The sequence below is a fragment of the Pelophylax lessonae genome (assembly GCF_965119305.1).
Source record: "Pelophylax lessonae genome assembly, chromosome: 3".
Lineage (NCBI taxonomy): Eukaryota > Metazoa > Chordata > Amphibia > Anura > Ranidae > Pelophylax > Pelophylax lessonae.
The window spans coordinates 278,565,784-278,584,269 of record NC_138770.1 but is presented as its reverse complement, the minus strand read 5'-3'; the positions used below and the strand labels follow the sequence as shown (position 1 = coordinate 278,584,269).

At 40.9% G+C, this 18,486-nt stretch overlaps 1 protein-coding gene across 1 annotated transcript in view; it reads right to left on the bottom strand.

Annotated features, from left to right (window-relative positions):
* Window positions 1–18,486, bottom strand: part of USP13 (ubiquitin specific peptidase 13) — a 159,243-nt gene that overhangs the window by 69,540 nt on the left and 71,217 nt on the right. The window contains exons 3-7 of the mRNA XM_082248812.1: window positions 11,165–11,225; window positions 6,763–6,884; window positions 3,951–4,093; window positions 2,715–2,899; window positions 288–382 (exon numbers count right to left, since the gene is read on the bottom strand). Of these exons, the coding sequence (XP_082104938.1) occupies window positions 288–382; window positions 2,715–2,899; window positions 3,951–4,093; window positions 6,763–6,884; window positions 11,165–11,225 (606 nt within the window). The remainder of the gene's footprint in view (window positions 1–287; window positions 383–2,714; window positions 2,900–3,950; window positions 4,094–6,762; window positions 6,885–11,164; window positions 11,226–18,486) is intronic.

The following is an 18,486-nucleotide window of genomic DNA, read 5'->3' as shown; positions in this document are numbered from 1 at the left end:
ATCTCTTGCCTGTTTTTGCTTTTGAATTTACCGTAACTTAAATTTAAAGGATAATTAATGTTTTGAATTAAAAATAAACTTTAGATTTAGTGTTATTTCCACATCTCAAGAACAAAAGCTTGCCCTACCTTTCCCTAGATAAAAAGTGTTATGGTTAAAATAGACAGCAAAGATCCAAATTCATGACCAGAATATAAAAGTTCATGTCATATATAAGCTGAAGTTAGAGACGTTCGGAAAAGGTCAGACACACACGTGATGAAAACAAACACTGTACTGATCATTACCCCCTGCATCTGTAACATATCGATGCCAAAATGTGCAAGGTGTTTGGCAAGGTGAGGATCCACCACAGCTTCCTCTTCATCAAATGAGTACACATCTAAAAGAAATAAAAATACACATATTTAAAATGTATCTCAGATAATGTTGAGAATCTGGGACACATACATTTACAGTTGTAGGTAACTGTTTGTGTTCTAATATCTCAGTAGTGTGCAGAATAAAGCAGAAAAAAACAAAAACTGCTGGTTTGTGAGGCAACCCATTATAGCGAGTGTTGGACTTTGCTTATCAGCCTTGACCTTTGGATGTAATGGCAGGTACCTATAGGCCTGAATTGTATAACTGACAGGAGTTCCCCCCTACTACTCATGACAGTTACAGCCCTGTGATTCCTCAATGATCGGTTACGTTTTCATCATCTTTTGCAAGGGTTAAGTAAAAAAGAGAGTGAAAAAAGACAATTTCACTGTATGATATTCATAATGACGAATTCAAATTGTATTAAGAATAAGAACTGGTGTGCCAGGTGCCCCTGATAATATCCATTTTTTGCACCAAAATTCCTTTCATTTGCTACTCCATGAACTGTTCTCTGATCAAGAGCAAAGGTAAAATTTACTCCCACACATCTCATTTACCCACTGTAGGGAGCAAAGTCAGAACTTTAAACCTGCAAGGTCAGTGATTTGGCAAGACCTGAAGTGAAGCTGTACTTGGCTAACACAAGGCAAAGCAGTAGATCCACTTAAAAAGGTGCTCCTTTCCCTAATGCACTTACCTAAGATTTGCTGCCTCACTGGCCTGTTCACCCACAGCAGTAAAATAACAGGTCTAGATATGAGAAACCACGTGACTCTGGAACACTGCCAAGTCCATGTCACATAAGGGCAGGGGTAAGGTCCTGAGCTCTTTATAAGAACAGCCCATGACTGATTTTGAGCTTACACAGGACATTTTTATTGACCTCTGGCATGCAAATATAGTAGAAAGGATGAGAAGGCAAATATTGGAAGCTAAAAGGAAGGGGTAAGCAAAAAGGGAACCTGCTACTTGATCCTGCATAGAATAATACAGATTTACCCAGACCATTGCATAAGCCAAGGAACACCCTTTTTAGAAGCAGAAACACAATAGCAAGCACCATACTTCCTCAGTAGAGATTAAAGTATAACTAAAGGCAAAACGTTTATCTTGGTTTTGGATGGAGTTGAGAAGGATTAGAACACTTGTCAATTTTTATTGCTGTCTGTGCCCACGTTAGGGAGATTTACCCCATTTTCCCTGTTTACTATAAACTTTGAAGGTGAAAGTAAAAGAAAATCCCAAATTTTGGGTTGTCCCCAGAAAAGTAATAGAGCAGAAAGGAGATGGAGACCCTAGTTCTGGTGACCTGGGGGTTCACCAAGGATTTATTTAATTTGCAGGAATTTCTTCTCACATCCTATTTGGCTATGAGACAAGAAGTGAAGGGAAATCTCCACAATGGGACTCAGATGGCGAAAAAAAAAAAAATCTGACAGGAGTTACAATCCTTTTTTACTCTATCCAAAATGAAAAAAAATAAAAAAAATGTTTTGCCTGTAGTTCTACTTTAACTTTGAGGGCCAGATGACCCGTCACTAGAGACAACTTAGTGAAGTGCTTTCTTCAAAAAAGGTGGTATACAGCTGCGACCCCACTTTCTTCAGGAAAGGTACAGTATGCTTTACAGGCATGTGGTCAAATATAATAGAAAATACATGTGACATGTGCTTTCCTGGTCACATAGAAATGCAACATGGAGGTTGCCATTGGAGAATGCTAGCTCCCTAGTTGTCGCTTGCTCCAATACTTTTAGTCACTGATCTGGGTAAGGAACTCCCATAAGGCCTTCTGACTTTCTCGGCCTGCATACTTGTTTTAGGCAGCCAGTGAAAAAGCACAACAAAATTTTCAGGAGGTTACAAAAGCAGTCTCCATATTTCTGTATACAGTATTTAGGATTACCTTGAGCCCACAAAACACCATTAAAATTAGATTCAATACAGATGCACTGTGGTTTCCTTCCAACAAATGTGTTGCACAGTAGCCACACTTATCACACAAGTGGACAATATCCTAAAGCCAGCCACAAATGGATCGAAAATTCGGCTGGTTCAGAAGGGATCGGTCGAACTTCTCTCTATGTATGCGCAAGTTGATTGTACCCAAGTCAAACATCGATCAACTTTGGTACAACCAGCCTGTCAAATTTTTCTACATGGGATTACTGCCGGCGGCTATAGCACTAGTAGTAATCATGTATTCTGCCGGCCCCAGAAATCTCCCTGTATTCTACTACCCATAGTGGAAGGAAAGAAAATCAAGTCATCTATGGGCTGTCCTAACCAATATTGATATCACAATCTTAGGGCAAAACATTCATATAGTTTAAGATAACTGACACATACCTGCTCCATCAGGCGTTATTGATCCAAGCCTAACAGCCAATGGATATCCCATTTGCTTATGGTGCTCTAATGCGTGACCATTCCCTCCACTGCCTGAGCAGAACCATCGTCCACACATCACTAAGCCATCTGTCAGGTTTAGCCACAGATTCTCTCGAAGATTGCATTTTGCACACTTCCAGCCACTGCAGGAAATTCAAATATTTGTGGTTTACATTTGTTTACAAATGTTTCAAAATATGACCTCAAAACTCCAAAGCAAATATGTTTAGACAACTAACCTAGATAAAATTCCAACGGTTTAGTGCACACTCTTTTTGTAAAGAAACATTATCCCTGAGCAGGGTAGAATTGTAACCTTATTCAACCACTTTGTGATAAAGCTCAGTAAGTGGCTGAGGTTCTGAACTATCAGCACATGTACACCGTATGAAACCAGTGACCACATACATTTAGACAATTTTATCACATTGCCAGATTATCAGCAGGAAATATAGCAATTTTTGGAATGAACAGAATCTGCTTATTTACATATACATCCAGTGCCGCTGATAAGGCAGTACAGCCAGCCCTCCTTTACTGGGACTGGGCACGTGCTGAGCAGGTGGGCCAGCTGCACTGCCTTACTGCCGACACTGATCCTATTCTGCCTCCCCCTGCAGTGCTGCTGGCTTCTCCTCGGCTACCTTCCTCCAGCTGAGCTGCAGGGGGATCAGTTGCCATGTACCCTCTTCTTCCCTACCGCTGGCAGCTGCTGCCTACACACAAGGGGATGTTTCAGGATGGCGACAGGGGGGAAGGGGTCCGGTAAATATGTCATATAATAATGATGTTAGTGTATTTTCAGTGACAATATAATTTGATATTTTCTAGGGTGTGGGAGGGAGCGGGGCCATGTCAGGTAGGCAGTATGGGGCCCATTATTTATAACACCAGCCCTGCATACATCTTTAGCACTTTTCCAAATTCACGCGGACATGTTCTTTATGGGTAATATGGGTCAGCAAAAGTGAACACAAATAGGACTACAGATGCATTGTCTGTGCAGCATTAAGTTGGTAGGTTCAGACTTCTGAATCGGCGGAATGGTCCTGCAACCCAAAACATCAGCTTTTCTCATAAGCCTGTTATCAGCTTCAATAGAACTAGTTGGAAACAAAACGTGATCACATTGGGTGATGGTCAGCAAGCTTGGGTCATGTGGGCCAAACGTAAAACATTATCTACATAATTTACCTTGGTGGAATCTTGACTCCATTGTCTATTTGTACAAGATTATTTGCAAACTTTGATATTTGTAATTCGTCTTCCCATGACTCTTGTTCCAACTTTCTATATGGGGACTTGGAATTTAGAACAGCATCACAGGCAATAGTAACCTGTACAAAGAGGCAAGAAAAATGTAACTTTGAAAAAAAGTAATAATCGTGTAATAAACATCATGATTTCTTATGTATTTTTTTTTTTTTTTTTTTTTTATGAAAGTGGGTAAGATGCCTTCGACCTATTGATATAATAGGAATTGCATAATAAATCGGTTGCATATTTTTCTATGTCACTGACTCAAAGTACTGAAGCTAGAGGCACAGCATAATAGTCAGGCAATAACCATTTTCAGTAGAATAGCAATTATGACCTCCATATTTATCTTCTTTCCAAAAAATGGTCAAGGATAAACTCAGCAATCAGCTAGTACAGTAGACCCTATGTAAAAATATTATGGGGTAACATATTGAATGGTTGGGTATCTCCATACTTCCTATTAAAACAGAAGAGAATCAGCAGAAAGAGAAGAGGTTACTTTTAATTTGCAAACCCCAATTGTTCTTTTTTTTGCTTGTTTTTTGTTAAAGTGCATGTAAACTAATAAATGATCTTCTATTAATTGCTACATTTGCACTGTTACATATTGGAGGTGTTTTATTGTACCAACAACAGAAATGCCAAACATTGAGATTAAAATAATGCTTTTCCTTTTTTAAAAAAAGCAAGCAGGAACAAGGTCTAATTTGACATGTTTAGCACTAGGCATAGTGCTTTCTCAAAAATGTGATGTGCCTAGCAGTGTTAATTTCGTCGACTAAAACCGACTAAAACGTTTTCGTCGACTAACACAATTCAGATGACTAAAATACGACTAAAACTAAAATGGCATTTTAGTCTTAAGACTAAAATACGACTAAAACTAAAATGGCATTTTAGTCAAAAGACTAACTAAAACTAAATCGAAATTTGCTGCCAAAAATTAACACTGTTGCATGCTCAAAGCATAAATAATAACATATTAGATTTTTCACTCCAGGACCAGCAGTAGTATATAATGAGTTTGGAAATTGTAGAGAAATGCTTAAATAATGCATTACAAATTACAATTGCACTACACCCATTTGATTATAGATGACTAAAATGAGTTTTAGTCGACTAAAATGTAGGGCGTTTTAGTTGACTAAAATATACTGGAGTTTTAGTCGACTAAATACGACTAAAACTAAAACACTTGCAGAAGACTAAAATGGGACTAAAACTAAAATGCCATTTTAGTCCTAAGACTAAGACTAAAACTAAATTGAAATTTGCTGCCAAAATTAACACTGGTGCCTAGTGCAAAACATGTCAGAATAGAACTTCTGCTGGCTATTTTAATAAAAGAGGATTATTTTGCATTTTAATATACAACATTTCTGTTGCGGGTACAATTGATTGCTTAGATGGAGATGAGCTGAGCCTGGAGTGTGAAGCCTGATATTGCCTGGAGTGGAATGTGAAATACTTGCTATTGGAAGTGACTTGTAATATCTGTTCAATATGTGCAAAACAAAGACCTACTGATCATGTCAGAAATTCAAAGCTATCCTGTCCACATTTACTCTGTTATCTCAAGTAGCTCAATTAGCCCACCCTGTTCCTATCTTTGGAATATCAGTCCTTATTTGGGGAGAAAAAAAAAGGGTTGCAGTTTATTTACTTAAGAACAACAGGGCAGGGCTAACACCATTCAGCCCACAAAAATGCTGTGTTTTTAACCCTCAGCAAGAACTGGGAGCTGAATGCATTTCTGGCAGATCAATATACTTGCAGGTTCTTTAAAGAGATAAACCATGGGAAAATGTGCATACGTTTTTTTTTGCCCTGACATTTACTAATGTTCACTGTATTAAAGCGGAGTTCCACCCTCAAAAGTCACTTTGCCCCATCCGCTTGCTCTGTGTCACCTGAAAAATAAATGGATAATCACGATTTTTTTTTCTTTACTTACCTTGTTTTAGAAGAAAATATACTTCACCTTTCTTCCTCTTCCTCCCTCTGCGGCCGCGGCCCGTGCCATCACTTCCTCCTTGCATTGATTCCTGGGAGCTGAACATCATCGCTCCCAGAAATCAATGCGCCTGCACCGGCCCGTTCGTCACTTCCGGTGCAGGTGCATCATTCCCTGCTAAACAGCTTCTGGACATGCTCAGAAGCTGTGCAGGGATGACGCACCTGCCCCGGAAGTGATGGCGGAGCCGGTGCAGTGCATTGTGGGACCGAAGAGGACGCAGAAGAGGACGCGCTAGCTTCAGCTGCCCACACCTGAGATGGCAGCACTAGGCAAGACATTTTCAAGGCAAGTATTTCTTCTAAAAAGGCAAGTACGACCTGGGACAGTTCAGAGGCTATCCATTGTGTAATGCACTAGCCCTGACTGTCCCGGGGGTATTTTTAGTGAAAAAAACTTTCCTAGGGTGGAACTCCGCTCTTAAAGTGAACAGCACAATATGCCTCAATATTCTGCAATGGAGCAAGTACGTCTAAAATGATTTTTATACATATATTGATTATTTGAGAGCTTATACTGACTGATAGCCAGTGATCACTTTTTTTTTAAATCTTAATAACCCAAAAATCTGATAATTTTCTAAACGTTCAATGATTGTATTTCTAATCTTTTAGAAAGATATAGACACTCCTTTGGCCTTCCAACATTTTTTTTGTGCGTATTCTTGCACAACAGAAGAGGTTCTTAATACACTATACTTCATAAATCAACAAACAGCACACTTTCACTGACCAGTGCTGGCAGCTCCTCTATGTTAGGTAACGCAATTTCAAAATAGTCTGGAAATATAACAAGTTTAGCTTCATCTTCGTACTCATAGTCCTCACTGTTGAAATCCGGGTCAATTTCAAGATCTGAAATATAAATCAGTTATTAAGTTAATACAAATATACTATTATGGTTAGACCGTTATTCAAATGCCTGTTTTTCACCTAGCTGTTGAAAGTAAATAAAAGACTTGTAAAAAAAAAAAAAAACAGACCCTGGGCCAGCCAATATTCTTTATTTTTAGTAGCCAATATTCTGTATTTTTAAGGAATGTTTTGTCTGAAGCTGGGAACGTCTATGGGTCTTTCTCCCAAGGCAAGAGATGGTCTCACAAAAGTCTATAGGAAGCTACCGCGCAAGCTTTTTTTCATAAAGCCATAATCTCTGTCCGCAATGCATCAGATTTTGCTTATTTCGTGCACTCCTCCTGTGTCTGCCCCACCATTGACGGCTATGACCAGGTAAAACTGCAACCTCCCATTACCTCCCAATGCTCTTAAAGATACAATGTTCCTTTGCCCATTCAGGACTTCCACTTCTGGCTAAACTCCAATGTCAACTGGTGCCTGAGCTAAACAGGGGGATAACATTCGATAGTGGGCAGTCATAATCATAGGTGTGCACACAGAGTGTGCTAGGTGTGCCTGGGCCCACCCTAATCACCTTGTGTGGTGCCAATTCCCTCTGCTTCCTGGCATCCTATCTCTCCCTTGCAGTGCTGCCAGGTTCCCTCCTCTCTTCCACCCCCTCCACTGGCTGCAATGGGGGAGGTTTCAGGATGGATGAATGAACACAGTGAGTGATCTGTACCAAATCGCTCCTGTGTTCATTCTTAACTGAAGCATAGTAAACTGTTTACTGTACTTTAGTCTGTGAATGAACAGGAAGCCGCTCAGCAAAGAGCACTTCCTATTCGTTCACTGTCCAGTGCAGCTGAGGCTGCAGAGAAAGGGACTGAGGAACCTCTGTCCCTTTCCCTCTGTTTAGACCCTTGATATTTCACCATAGGCCCCTAATGGGGCTCCTAAAGAATTGTAAAAAAAATAAAAAAACTACACCAATCTCTGCTCTACTGACACTGTCTACTGCTCTGCTGATATACACACGTGTGTTTGTGCCCTGGGGTGCACATCCTAATGTAATAGGCTGTGCACACCAATGGTCATAAGGTTATAGCTGATCAGTTTATACAGCAATGAATAAATTAACAGACTCGTCCTTAAGGTAGCCAAACCTTGTTTTGAATTGCCTCACCCACATACCCCTTTATAATGCTAGTTACGAGTATGAGTGGTTGTTACGTGCTGCATTTGGTGCAAACAGGAGGTCTTTATCTGCCTTGATTGAGGCAGGCCTCCTTGGGTGCGTTTTAGAAGGGTTTTGGCCACGTCCAAGGAAACTAAAAAGTGTGGAATGCTGCTGAAAGAGGAGCGAGAGCTGTTTAGGTGCAACCGTGCAAAAAAACGTTTGAAAAAAAGCTCACGTCGCGCTTTTTAGGCGTGCACATTGAAGTCTATAGGGAAAAAAATGCTAAATTCTGCCTGAAAAGTAGCTCACGTACTTTTTTGAGAGACAGACGTCTTGCTTTAAAAAGGACGCTCAGATGTGAATAAGAGCTATTGAAAACAATAGGTTTTTGATTGTTGAGTGTTTTTGAGCTTCGAGCTACAAAACACTCAAGTGTAAACTGAGCCTTACAGAGGTGCCTTATCATGGCAGTGTAGCATTATATAGATTTTCTAATATATATATATTATATATATATATATATATATATATATATATATATATATATATATATATATATATATATAAAATAAAATCTCTAAATGTTAGAAAACAATTTATAGTTAAGTTTTGAATGGCAGCTAGCAGGATGCAGTGCTGGGAACATTTTACTTGCGATGAATTGCCCAGTTCACATGCATCTTTCACCTTTTATAACCTGATACAAGCGACTGTCACTTTTTGTGGATTTGTAGACGAAGTAAAGCAGCTGATGGACTTCTAGGTAATAGCGAACTCTGGGAAAAAAAACAACACAGCCGAGGCAGAAGACAAGAGCAGTGACGGATTGGACATGCCTGCAGCAGAATTAGATCCGCTAACAAGTGACCATCTAGGCAGCTATTATTAGTTCTCTTATGGGACTCAAGATAAGAAAGGTTCCTGTTGTTCCTCTACTGAAAAATGTTTCCTTACCTCACAAGGATTTACTGTAGAGAAGTGGAAAGCTGGTTTTAATTATAAATAACCGGAAGTGCCCTCATACCGGTTTCAGTATTCAAATTTAAGGCTAGGATTAAAACAGCTCAGCCAAGTACTGGTTTAATCAGTCAAAACTAATCAGTCAAAGCTAAACTCTAGGTATTTTTTGTGCATAGGTACTAGAGCTGCACGATCATTAAAAAAATCACGATCTCGATTCAACCCCCCCCTATGCTCTTAATCCAGCATTACCTCAATTCATGTAACAGCTCAGAGCCATTCGCTGCTCGGAGCTGTCAAAGATATAAAAAATAAAAAAAGGAAAAAAACAGCCAGCAAAGTTTTTCACAACATTGCTCAGCAATGAAAGATGAAATTAAACATTTTATCTTTTCGTTCTTTTAGATCACATGTGTCAAACACAAGGCCTGCAGGCCGAATGTGGCCTGCACACCTCTCCTGCAGCACTCCCCTTGTCTCCACTCCACCTTGTCTCAGTAGCTGAGAGAACGAAACTCCTTCTATAAATCCTGCACTTCTTTGTGCAGCCATGGTGAGGCTCGTCCCTAATCCCCCCCCATCTCAGCAGTCGACAGCAGAGACGACGACAGAACTCCTACTACAGATCCTGTAACACTTTGTGCAGCCATAGCACCCCTTCATCCCTGCCCCCCCCCCGTCTTAGTATTTAGCAGACTCCAGCCCTCCTCCAGACCCTGCACTTTCTGGTTTCCAGCTTCTTCCCGGCAGCAGAACAAAGTAAGGGGGGTGCACTGTGGCGTAAGGGACTCTTGAAAGCTGATGTGAAGGGGGCGGGGTGCTCTGGACATCTAGTCTTACAGATGCAACAGGCCCTTTGAGGGCAACCATGTTGTTGCGGCCCACAATGAAATTGAGTTGGACACCCCTGTTTTAGATCAAAGGAATTAACTTTGGTCTGTAAATGAGGTCAGTTTAACCACTTCAAGACTAAGCCTTTTTCTTACACTTGTGGCTTACAATTTAAAATCAGTATTTTTTGCTAGAAAATTACCTAGAACCCCCAAACGTTATATATATTTTTAGCAGAGACCCTAGAGAATAAAATGGCGGTCGTTGCAATATTTTATGTCACAATATATTGCGCAGGGGTCTTTCAAACGCAATTTTCGGGGGAAAATATACATCTCAATGAATAAAAACAAACAACTAAACAGTAAAGTTAGCCCAATTTTTTTTGTATAATGTGAAAGATGATGTTATGCCGAGAATCGTGAGATTTTATCCAGAATCGTGCAGCTCTAATATGTACATCTTGGACTAATGCAAGTACATATTATGTATACCAAATATAAAGGGATCATTGGGATCTTCCAGGTCCTGTGTCCAGCAGCTGACCTTCACATAGTGAACACAGGGGATAGCTCACTCAGCAAGGCCAGCATTCACAGAACTCTTTGTATATTTCTCTGACTGATCGAGGTAGTGGTGTGGTGGTAATGTCACAATCTTCACCTTGTTCAATCACAGAACACCTTGTGCACTACCGCGCAAAGCGAGCGAACCTCTGTGCTCACTATGCAGAAGAGCAGCTGTTTGGCACAGGACCCGAAAGACCATTGTGATCGCTGTAGTAGCAGCGGCGTCTACTACAGTGACTTTTCACTTACACAGGCATGGAATAAGTATAAAGATAAAAAGTCCGACAGCTCAGTACAACTTGAGGTAAAATTCGTGGAGACTTGATTAATATTCCAACAAGACAATATATACTTACATTGGTCCAAGCTGGACCAACGTATCTTTTTGAAGTTCAGCTGTAAACATGGCCCATGTTTAGTAACTGTTAATGATCAGATTGCTCCTATATGTTAAAAAGGCCAAGATTGCTATATTCCAGTTTGCTATATTTTCTTGTTTTTTCCTTTCTGTTTATGTCAGAGTGGCCTCCACTCTGTTTACCCAGGATCATCCTCCAACCACCAATGTATTTTACGTCAGAACTGTAAGCTGGCCAGTGGGACGTTCCCATTCCACCCAATAGGAAGTTGGAAAGGTAGGAAAGCATTTACCACAAAGAATAATGGAATGGTTGTGAGCTCTAAAAAATACACAAATTGTTCCACATATTTGAACAGTCAGTATTAAAATGCAATTACAGAAATATAATTCTGCTTACCTAAAAATAGTTTGCTATTGATCCGTCTTGGTAGTGCTCCACCAGATGCTCCAGTTGCTTTCTAAAAACCAAAATATTAGAATAAGTCCTACAATAATTTCGGCTGGTATGCATTTAAAACCAGTGCTTCTCATCTGCATGTTTAAGCACCCAGCAGGTCACGCTTTGAGGATTACCCTTGATGGGCACAGCTCAACAGTGGATTAAACTGTTTTTCCAAAAACAAACTCACAAAAATATAACCTGTTGCTATTAACTGGCTTTGAGAAACACTGATGCGGACAATCATTAAATGTAAATTCTTGACTAGGATCTTATTGCTTAAAATACTCTGATTTTCACAAAACCATAAATACCATACCGTAGGTATAGAGTCAACACTAAAATAACTGTAGCAGTACACATACAGCAATTTAGAATATACAAATACAACATACATTGTACAGCTCATAGCGGCATAATCAAAAAAAAAAAAGCTGTTAAAGTTATAAGCAAAAGCTTAAAATTACATTAATGGCTTTTTTTTTTTTTTTACCATTGCGATAATATGCTCCAAAACTGATATTTGAGTTCTTTGAAGGCACCACTGAATGGTTTCATCCTCATGATCCTTAAATATCTAAGACTCCTAATGGTGAGAATTCTCCACACTTCGCAATGTTGTTAAACTGTTCTGGCCGTCTAGTCTACATTTCACATGATTGGGCATTCAACATGAACAATAATCTGCTTGTAAAATGATTGGATAACAGAAGTGAATATTCATGTAATTTTCGGGTGAAGATCTCCAATTTCCTTAGTAAATCAGCCTCTCTGTCTCAATTACAAAATATTGCAAATGCAAACGTTAACAAACATCAAAGTAGAACACAATGAGTAGTGCATTTCTACAATACCACCTTCAGACCTTTCTCCTTTTGGAAGAAGTTATTTGCACAAGTTTACACTAAGTGGTGAAACCCCTTTACCTGTACAAAGATGATGAATGGCAGGGATTTTCTGAATGAAGGAATAAGGGTTCCTTACAAACTGTTTTGAGGACCGCATGAAAGGAGTTTTAAGACTGGTGAAGTTCTCTAAGTTACTTAAATTGGCCATACACTGGTAGAATTGTATTTGAATATTCTCATTTTCATTTGATATTCTAGTGGTTAGTGGGGTCATATCAACATCCATTTATGACCACCATGATGAGAAAGCTTGAAGAGCATGGTGGAAAATTATTCTCTAACAGGCTCAAATGTCATCAAGAAGCTTAAAACATGGATTTTTAAATGGACAACCTGCAAATATTGAAGCAATGTCAGGAGAAGAAATTATAGCTACACTGAAGCTGAAATAGGTTCTCATGCTCAAATTAAATCTGGCATAGAAAACCTTTGAAACGAGTCTACAACTGCTACTTTCCTCACCATATACAGTATCTCACAAAAGTGAGTCCACCCCTGGCATTTTTGTAAATACATTGTAGCAAAGTGTCATTTCTTCAGGACCCGTTCACATCGGGGCGACGCTACTTCGCACCGCGACCTCGGAGCGGCCGCCACGGACTTCATAACATTGAAGTCTATGGCGGTCGCCTCCTGGTCGCCCCAAAGAAGCTCCGGACCCTTTTTCTAAGTCGGAGCGACTTGTGTCGCTCCTATTAGAACGGGTCCGCAGCTTCCCTATGGGAGGCGACCTACGGCGACCTGTGAGGCGACCAGGTCGCCTCAGTGTGAACCGGGACTCAGTGTTGTCAGATGAAAAGATATAATAAAATAAAGTAGTGAGTGTACAGCCTGCATAAGTGTACATTTGCTGTCCGCTCAAAATAACAACACACAGCCATTAATGTCTAAACTGCTGGCAACAAAAGTGAGTACACCCCTAAGTGAACATGTCCAAATTGGGCCCAATTTGCCATTTTCCCTCCCCAGTGTCATGTGACTTAGTGTTACATGGTCTCCGGTATGAATGGGGAGCAGGTGTGTTAAATTTGGTGTTATCGCTCTCACTCTCACATACTGGGCACTGGAAGTTCAACATGGCACCTCATGGCAAAGAACTCTCTGAGGATCTGAAAAAAGAATTGTTGCTCTACATAAACATGGCCTAGGCTATAAGAAGATTGCCAAGACCCTGAAACTGAGCTGCAGCTCGATATACAGCTGTTTAACAGGACAGGTTCCACTCAGAACAGGCCTCGCCATGGTCGACCAAAGAAGTTGAGTGCACGTGCTCAGCGTCATATCCAGAGGTTGTCTTTGGGAAATAGACGTATGAGTGCTGCCAGCATTGCTGCAGAGGTTGAAGGGGCGAGGGATCAGCCGGTCAGTGGTCAGAACATACGCCGCACACTGCATGAAATTGGTCTGCATGGCTGTCATCCCAGAAAGAAGCCAGAAGAACGACCCCAAACACACCATCAAAATGACCACTGCCTTGCTAAAGAAGCTGAGGGTAAAGGTGATGGACTGGCCAAGCTTGTCTTCAGACCTAAACACTACTGAGCATCTGTGTGGCATCCTCAAATGGAACGAGGAGGAGCGCAAGGTCTCTAACATCCACCAGCTCCGTGATGTCATCATGCAGGTGTGGAAGAGGACTCCAGTAGCAACCTGTGAAGCTCCATGCCCAAGAAGGTTAAGGCAGTGGTGTAAAATAATGGTGGCCACACAAAATATTGATACTTTGGGCACAATTTGGACATTTCCATCTAGGGGTGTACCCACTTTTGTTGCCAGTGGTTCAGACATTAATGGCTGCATGTGGAGTTACTTTGAGGGGACAGAAAATATACACTGTTATACAAGCTGTACACTTACTACTTTACATTGTAGCAAAGTGTCATTTCTTCAGTGTTGTCACATGAAAAGATATAATAAAATATTTACAAAAATGTGAGGGGTGTACTCACTTTTGTGAGATACTGTACAGTAATTATAGAGGAACTGAGCTGCTCTCTTATCTACAGTTTTTAATGGTAAAACTCTTTAGCTCTCTAAACAAACTATTAAAAATTTCTCCTAGTTTTGGATGCTGGGACAACCGCTTGTAACCACCTAGCAAAAGGCATGGTGTGCATGTGGACACCTCTGCCACTGCACCATCACATCTCATGCATAATGCCCTGAAAGGATAGGTCCCCTTGATTCATTTTTTGTATTCCTTTTCTGACCGTATGAGATGTAACATTCTGAACAAAACAATGGCATCTGTTCTGAATAATAAGTTATAATTGTATTTATTTTTTCTTCATTGGTGCCACTGCTGGAGCATGGGATCCCAATACATTGTCAGTGTTAGATTCACTAAAGTGTTGCTGTTTTTGGAGCTCACACAATAGTATATTAACAATTTAAATACATTTGTGCTTAGCAGGGTTCATATTTAGGCTCCATGTACACGGGACGTTGTTAAAAGTCCGTTTGGTCACGTTTGTACCCGCGTTTAGCGGGCGTTTAGCAGCGTTTGTGGGCGTTTGCGTTTAGAAGCGTTCCTAGAGGTCAAAAAAATTATTCCCCTTTAAAATGGAAAAACGCGAACGCTAAACGCGGGTCATCGCGTTCAGACGCGTTCGGACGCGTTCGGACGTTTGTGCGTTTGAAACGCCGGGAGACACACGTTCGAACGCAAATAATTGCGTTCTAAAAACAGTCCCTGAACGCAACTGCCTGCAAATGACTGTAAACGACCTGGTGTACATGGACAGATAAGATAAAATGTAGATGGGTTCAGGGGCTTCTGAAAAAAAACGCCCAACTGCTCCTAAACGGCCATTTCCAGCGTCCCGTGTACATGGAGCCTAACAGTAAAACCTTGGTTTGAGAGCGCTTTGCAAAACAAGCAAATTTTTAAAATAAATGTTTGACTTGATATACAAGCAATGTCTTGATATACAAGTAGTATCATGTAACAACTGGGTATAAAAGAGAAGAGAGGCGCCTCTAAGTGTAGCAAAATGGTTACATTTAATGAAGGTTCAATATTTAGCAGCTCACATGGTTGATGATTAAAACAGGCACATCTAAGTATGCAGGCATCCGGGGTAAAGCTGTCCACATAGACCATCCTCCGCACTGCCATCTTCATCACACCCTTCCACGCTGCACTCCATGAGTGAATCAAAGTCTCGCTTTCAGATCACTCTACTGCAGGGTAGTATTCCCAATCACAATTGCAAACTGACATCGGTGAGAGCCAGTGATTCAGAAGATGGTCTATGTGGACAGCTTTACCCCGGATGCCTGCATACTTAGATGTGCCTCTTTAATCATCAACCATGTGAGTTGCTAAATGTTGAACCTTCATTAAATGTCCCCATACTGCTACACTAAGAGGCGCCTCTCTTCTCTTTTATACTCTGTAGCTCCTGCTGGATTTTGCTTCTAATCCCCTTGTGGAGGCGCCATTTGTGGATGGACATTTTATGATGACACAACCTATCACATTGCTATATTCTTTGTATATAGATTATAAACTGAAAGACTTATGAATAAATGGTTGTGGAACGAATCATCTGAGTTTCCATTATTTCTTATGGGAAAATTAGCTTTGATATAAGAGTGCTTTGGATTACAAGCATGCTTCCGGAACGAATTATGCTCGCATTCCAAGGTTTTACTGTAATTAGATTGTGCAAAGTGTGGTAATCTGAGAGGAAAAGGGGTAAGAGGAAAACCATAAAAGTCATTTGTGAAGATCCTCACTTATCAAGGTGTAGCACTACTCTCATGGGAGCTGCTGTGTGTGGGTTCCCCTGGGTTACCATTAGCAACAACAGAACAGTCTGGCATTTTTCCAAGCGTTTTACCTCAGACAAGAAGCAGTCCAGCATCTTTGGTTTTTAGGTTTTATTTTGGAACTTGGATAGGAGAAGGGAATGAGTGGGATACTCCAACTTAAAGAACTATGCACAATAGGCTGGGAAAACTTAAATAGAGCTGAAAAGCGCTGATTAACGCTGAGTAACGCTGAGTAACGCTGAATAGAGCTAGTCATGGCTAGGCCGCTGCTTCACTTTGCCCTCGGCTGTGAAATAAGTAATCGAGGTTCCTGAGGTAAACTGTATCCTGAGGTAACTCTGAAGTAGACTGTACTGCCGAACAACTTCAGGGTCCTTCCTGGCACCCCCTTTGCACCTAATCGTCAGGGTTAACTACTTGGCACCCCCTTTCCTGTAACACTCTGTGTGAGCTGGCTCCTTGATCCCCTGTCTTCTCTGGAGTGGTCTCCTCTCCTAGGCAGACCCTTGAGCAGATCCCTCAGTACTCACAATACTGTTTTTCCCAAAGTCTTCTGCCCAACAGCTCCACTGGTCAGCACACTGGATCCTCTGCAGCCCATCTCCACACCTGGTTCAACAGGCCGACTGCCTGAACCACCTTCCTCACGACAGCAGGAGAGACCGCCGTCCACCTCCTCCTGGGTCTTTGCTATCGCCAAAAGACGCCCTGTCACATGCTCCCTCTGGATTTATAGCCAATCCCAGGGTGCATTGCAGCAATGCCCACCCACTGAGACAGCCACAAACCCTGGTGTGCTACTGGTTAGGTTTCCTCCACTGGCAAACAAGCTCCCTTATTGGATACAGTGGGGAGACTCCCTTAGACCCAATAAATCACACCTGGAAACATGCGACAGGCTAAACTAACAGATCTGGCTTTCCTTATAAGCAGAATAGAGTCACCAAATGTGTTTTCCTAGCACCTACCTAGGAGGGTGATACAAAGGTCATGGTATAATTAGAAGTAGTCAGTCACATTCAACTGGACTTCTTCTGTAATGATGAAGACGTTTCGCAGCTTATCCAAACTGCTTCTGAGCAGCTTGGGCTGAGTTACCTGTGTGGCTATAAATGGTAGGGTATGTTCCCAACACTCATTAGAGCTAAAATCTTGGATAAGCTGTAAACATCTTCAACATTACACAATAAGTCCAGTTGAATGTGACAACACTACTACTAGCCATGGGAGTCATTTGGTTGCCATAGGTTACTGCATACGATCACTGCACTCTGCCCTAAATTTAAAAATGTCTGCAATACTCGATGTTCTGCCCTGGCCCTCTTGAAATAAATTGGGGAGATCCCGAGAACTCATAAATTAGATGAGTGAGTTGGAGGTGCTGCTCACCTTGGGGAAGTGGGTGTTGGTAGTAATGTATCTGGTTGTTATATATAATGGCTGACAATGTATTCAGGGATGTTCATGAGCTGATCAGTTGGTGGGGGGACATTTGGGTGGATGGCCTTCAGCCTGAGTTGATGAGTGGTATCATGACCAGTCTGTGGTGGTAAAGGATGCTTGTCAGCATACATGCCAACAATGAGCGTGCAGCAGCTAGAGTTTCATACTCCTATCTTGCTACAACATAATGAGAGACAAATTATTGCCAGATTTACATGTGCACTAATTTAACATGTCCCAGTGTATTGTATGGGAAAAAAATCTGACAGAGACATGAGTAGTTTAAGTGGGCCTTGTGAGGAATAAAATAGATGCCATCTCTTTATGACCTGTATCACTTATATGTGCCCTCCTAAAGTCCTACAAGTTTATACTACTTTTACAAAACAACACAGAAACACTGCTATCCACATTATGTATATTGCAGCACTAATCCACTGTGCTTTTCAGAATCACACAATGAGGTTGATTTACTAAAGACAAATAGTCTGTTCACTTTGAAAAGGGAAATTTCCCTTACTTCGTGAATGAGGTAAAAAGTAGCTTACACATGCTAGCAAAAATACTGTTTTTATTTTTTTGTTTTTTTTTTGTGTTATATTCTTCCTTGCACATGATTGAGTATTATTCATTTCACCACATTCACTAAGCTAAGGGAAAATCCCCATGCAAAGTGAACAGCCCCTTTGCCTCTAGGAATTTAACCCTTGTGTATAAGGCACTTTATCCCAAGGTACTCTTTGTTTGTTCCCATATGCAGTACATAACAGGTCAATCTACCTTTGTGTTGTGATGCCCTGTCTTGCAGCTCATAATGATAAGGTTAGGTAGGATTAGGAGTTGTTTTTATAACATGAAACTGTGACAGGTGGCTTTGCTACAGGCCAAGAATCTGCCTGCAAGTGGAAAGTTCAGGAGAGACTGCAACTGGTCTCCAACAGTTCTTAGATTTCCGGTGTTTCAGTAGCACTGTGTAAACACAGGTTTTCCTTGCCGAAATCAACACCTTCAGAACTAGGATACGGTTTTAGAATCTCCCTAATGGGTCACAAAAAGCAACCCAACTGTTGTTAATGGTATAACCATTTGCTGTGCTTTCAGAGTATACAGCATCTGCAGCTGTTCTTTTTACATACACAAACATAATAAAAT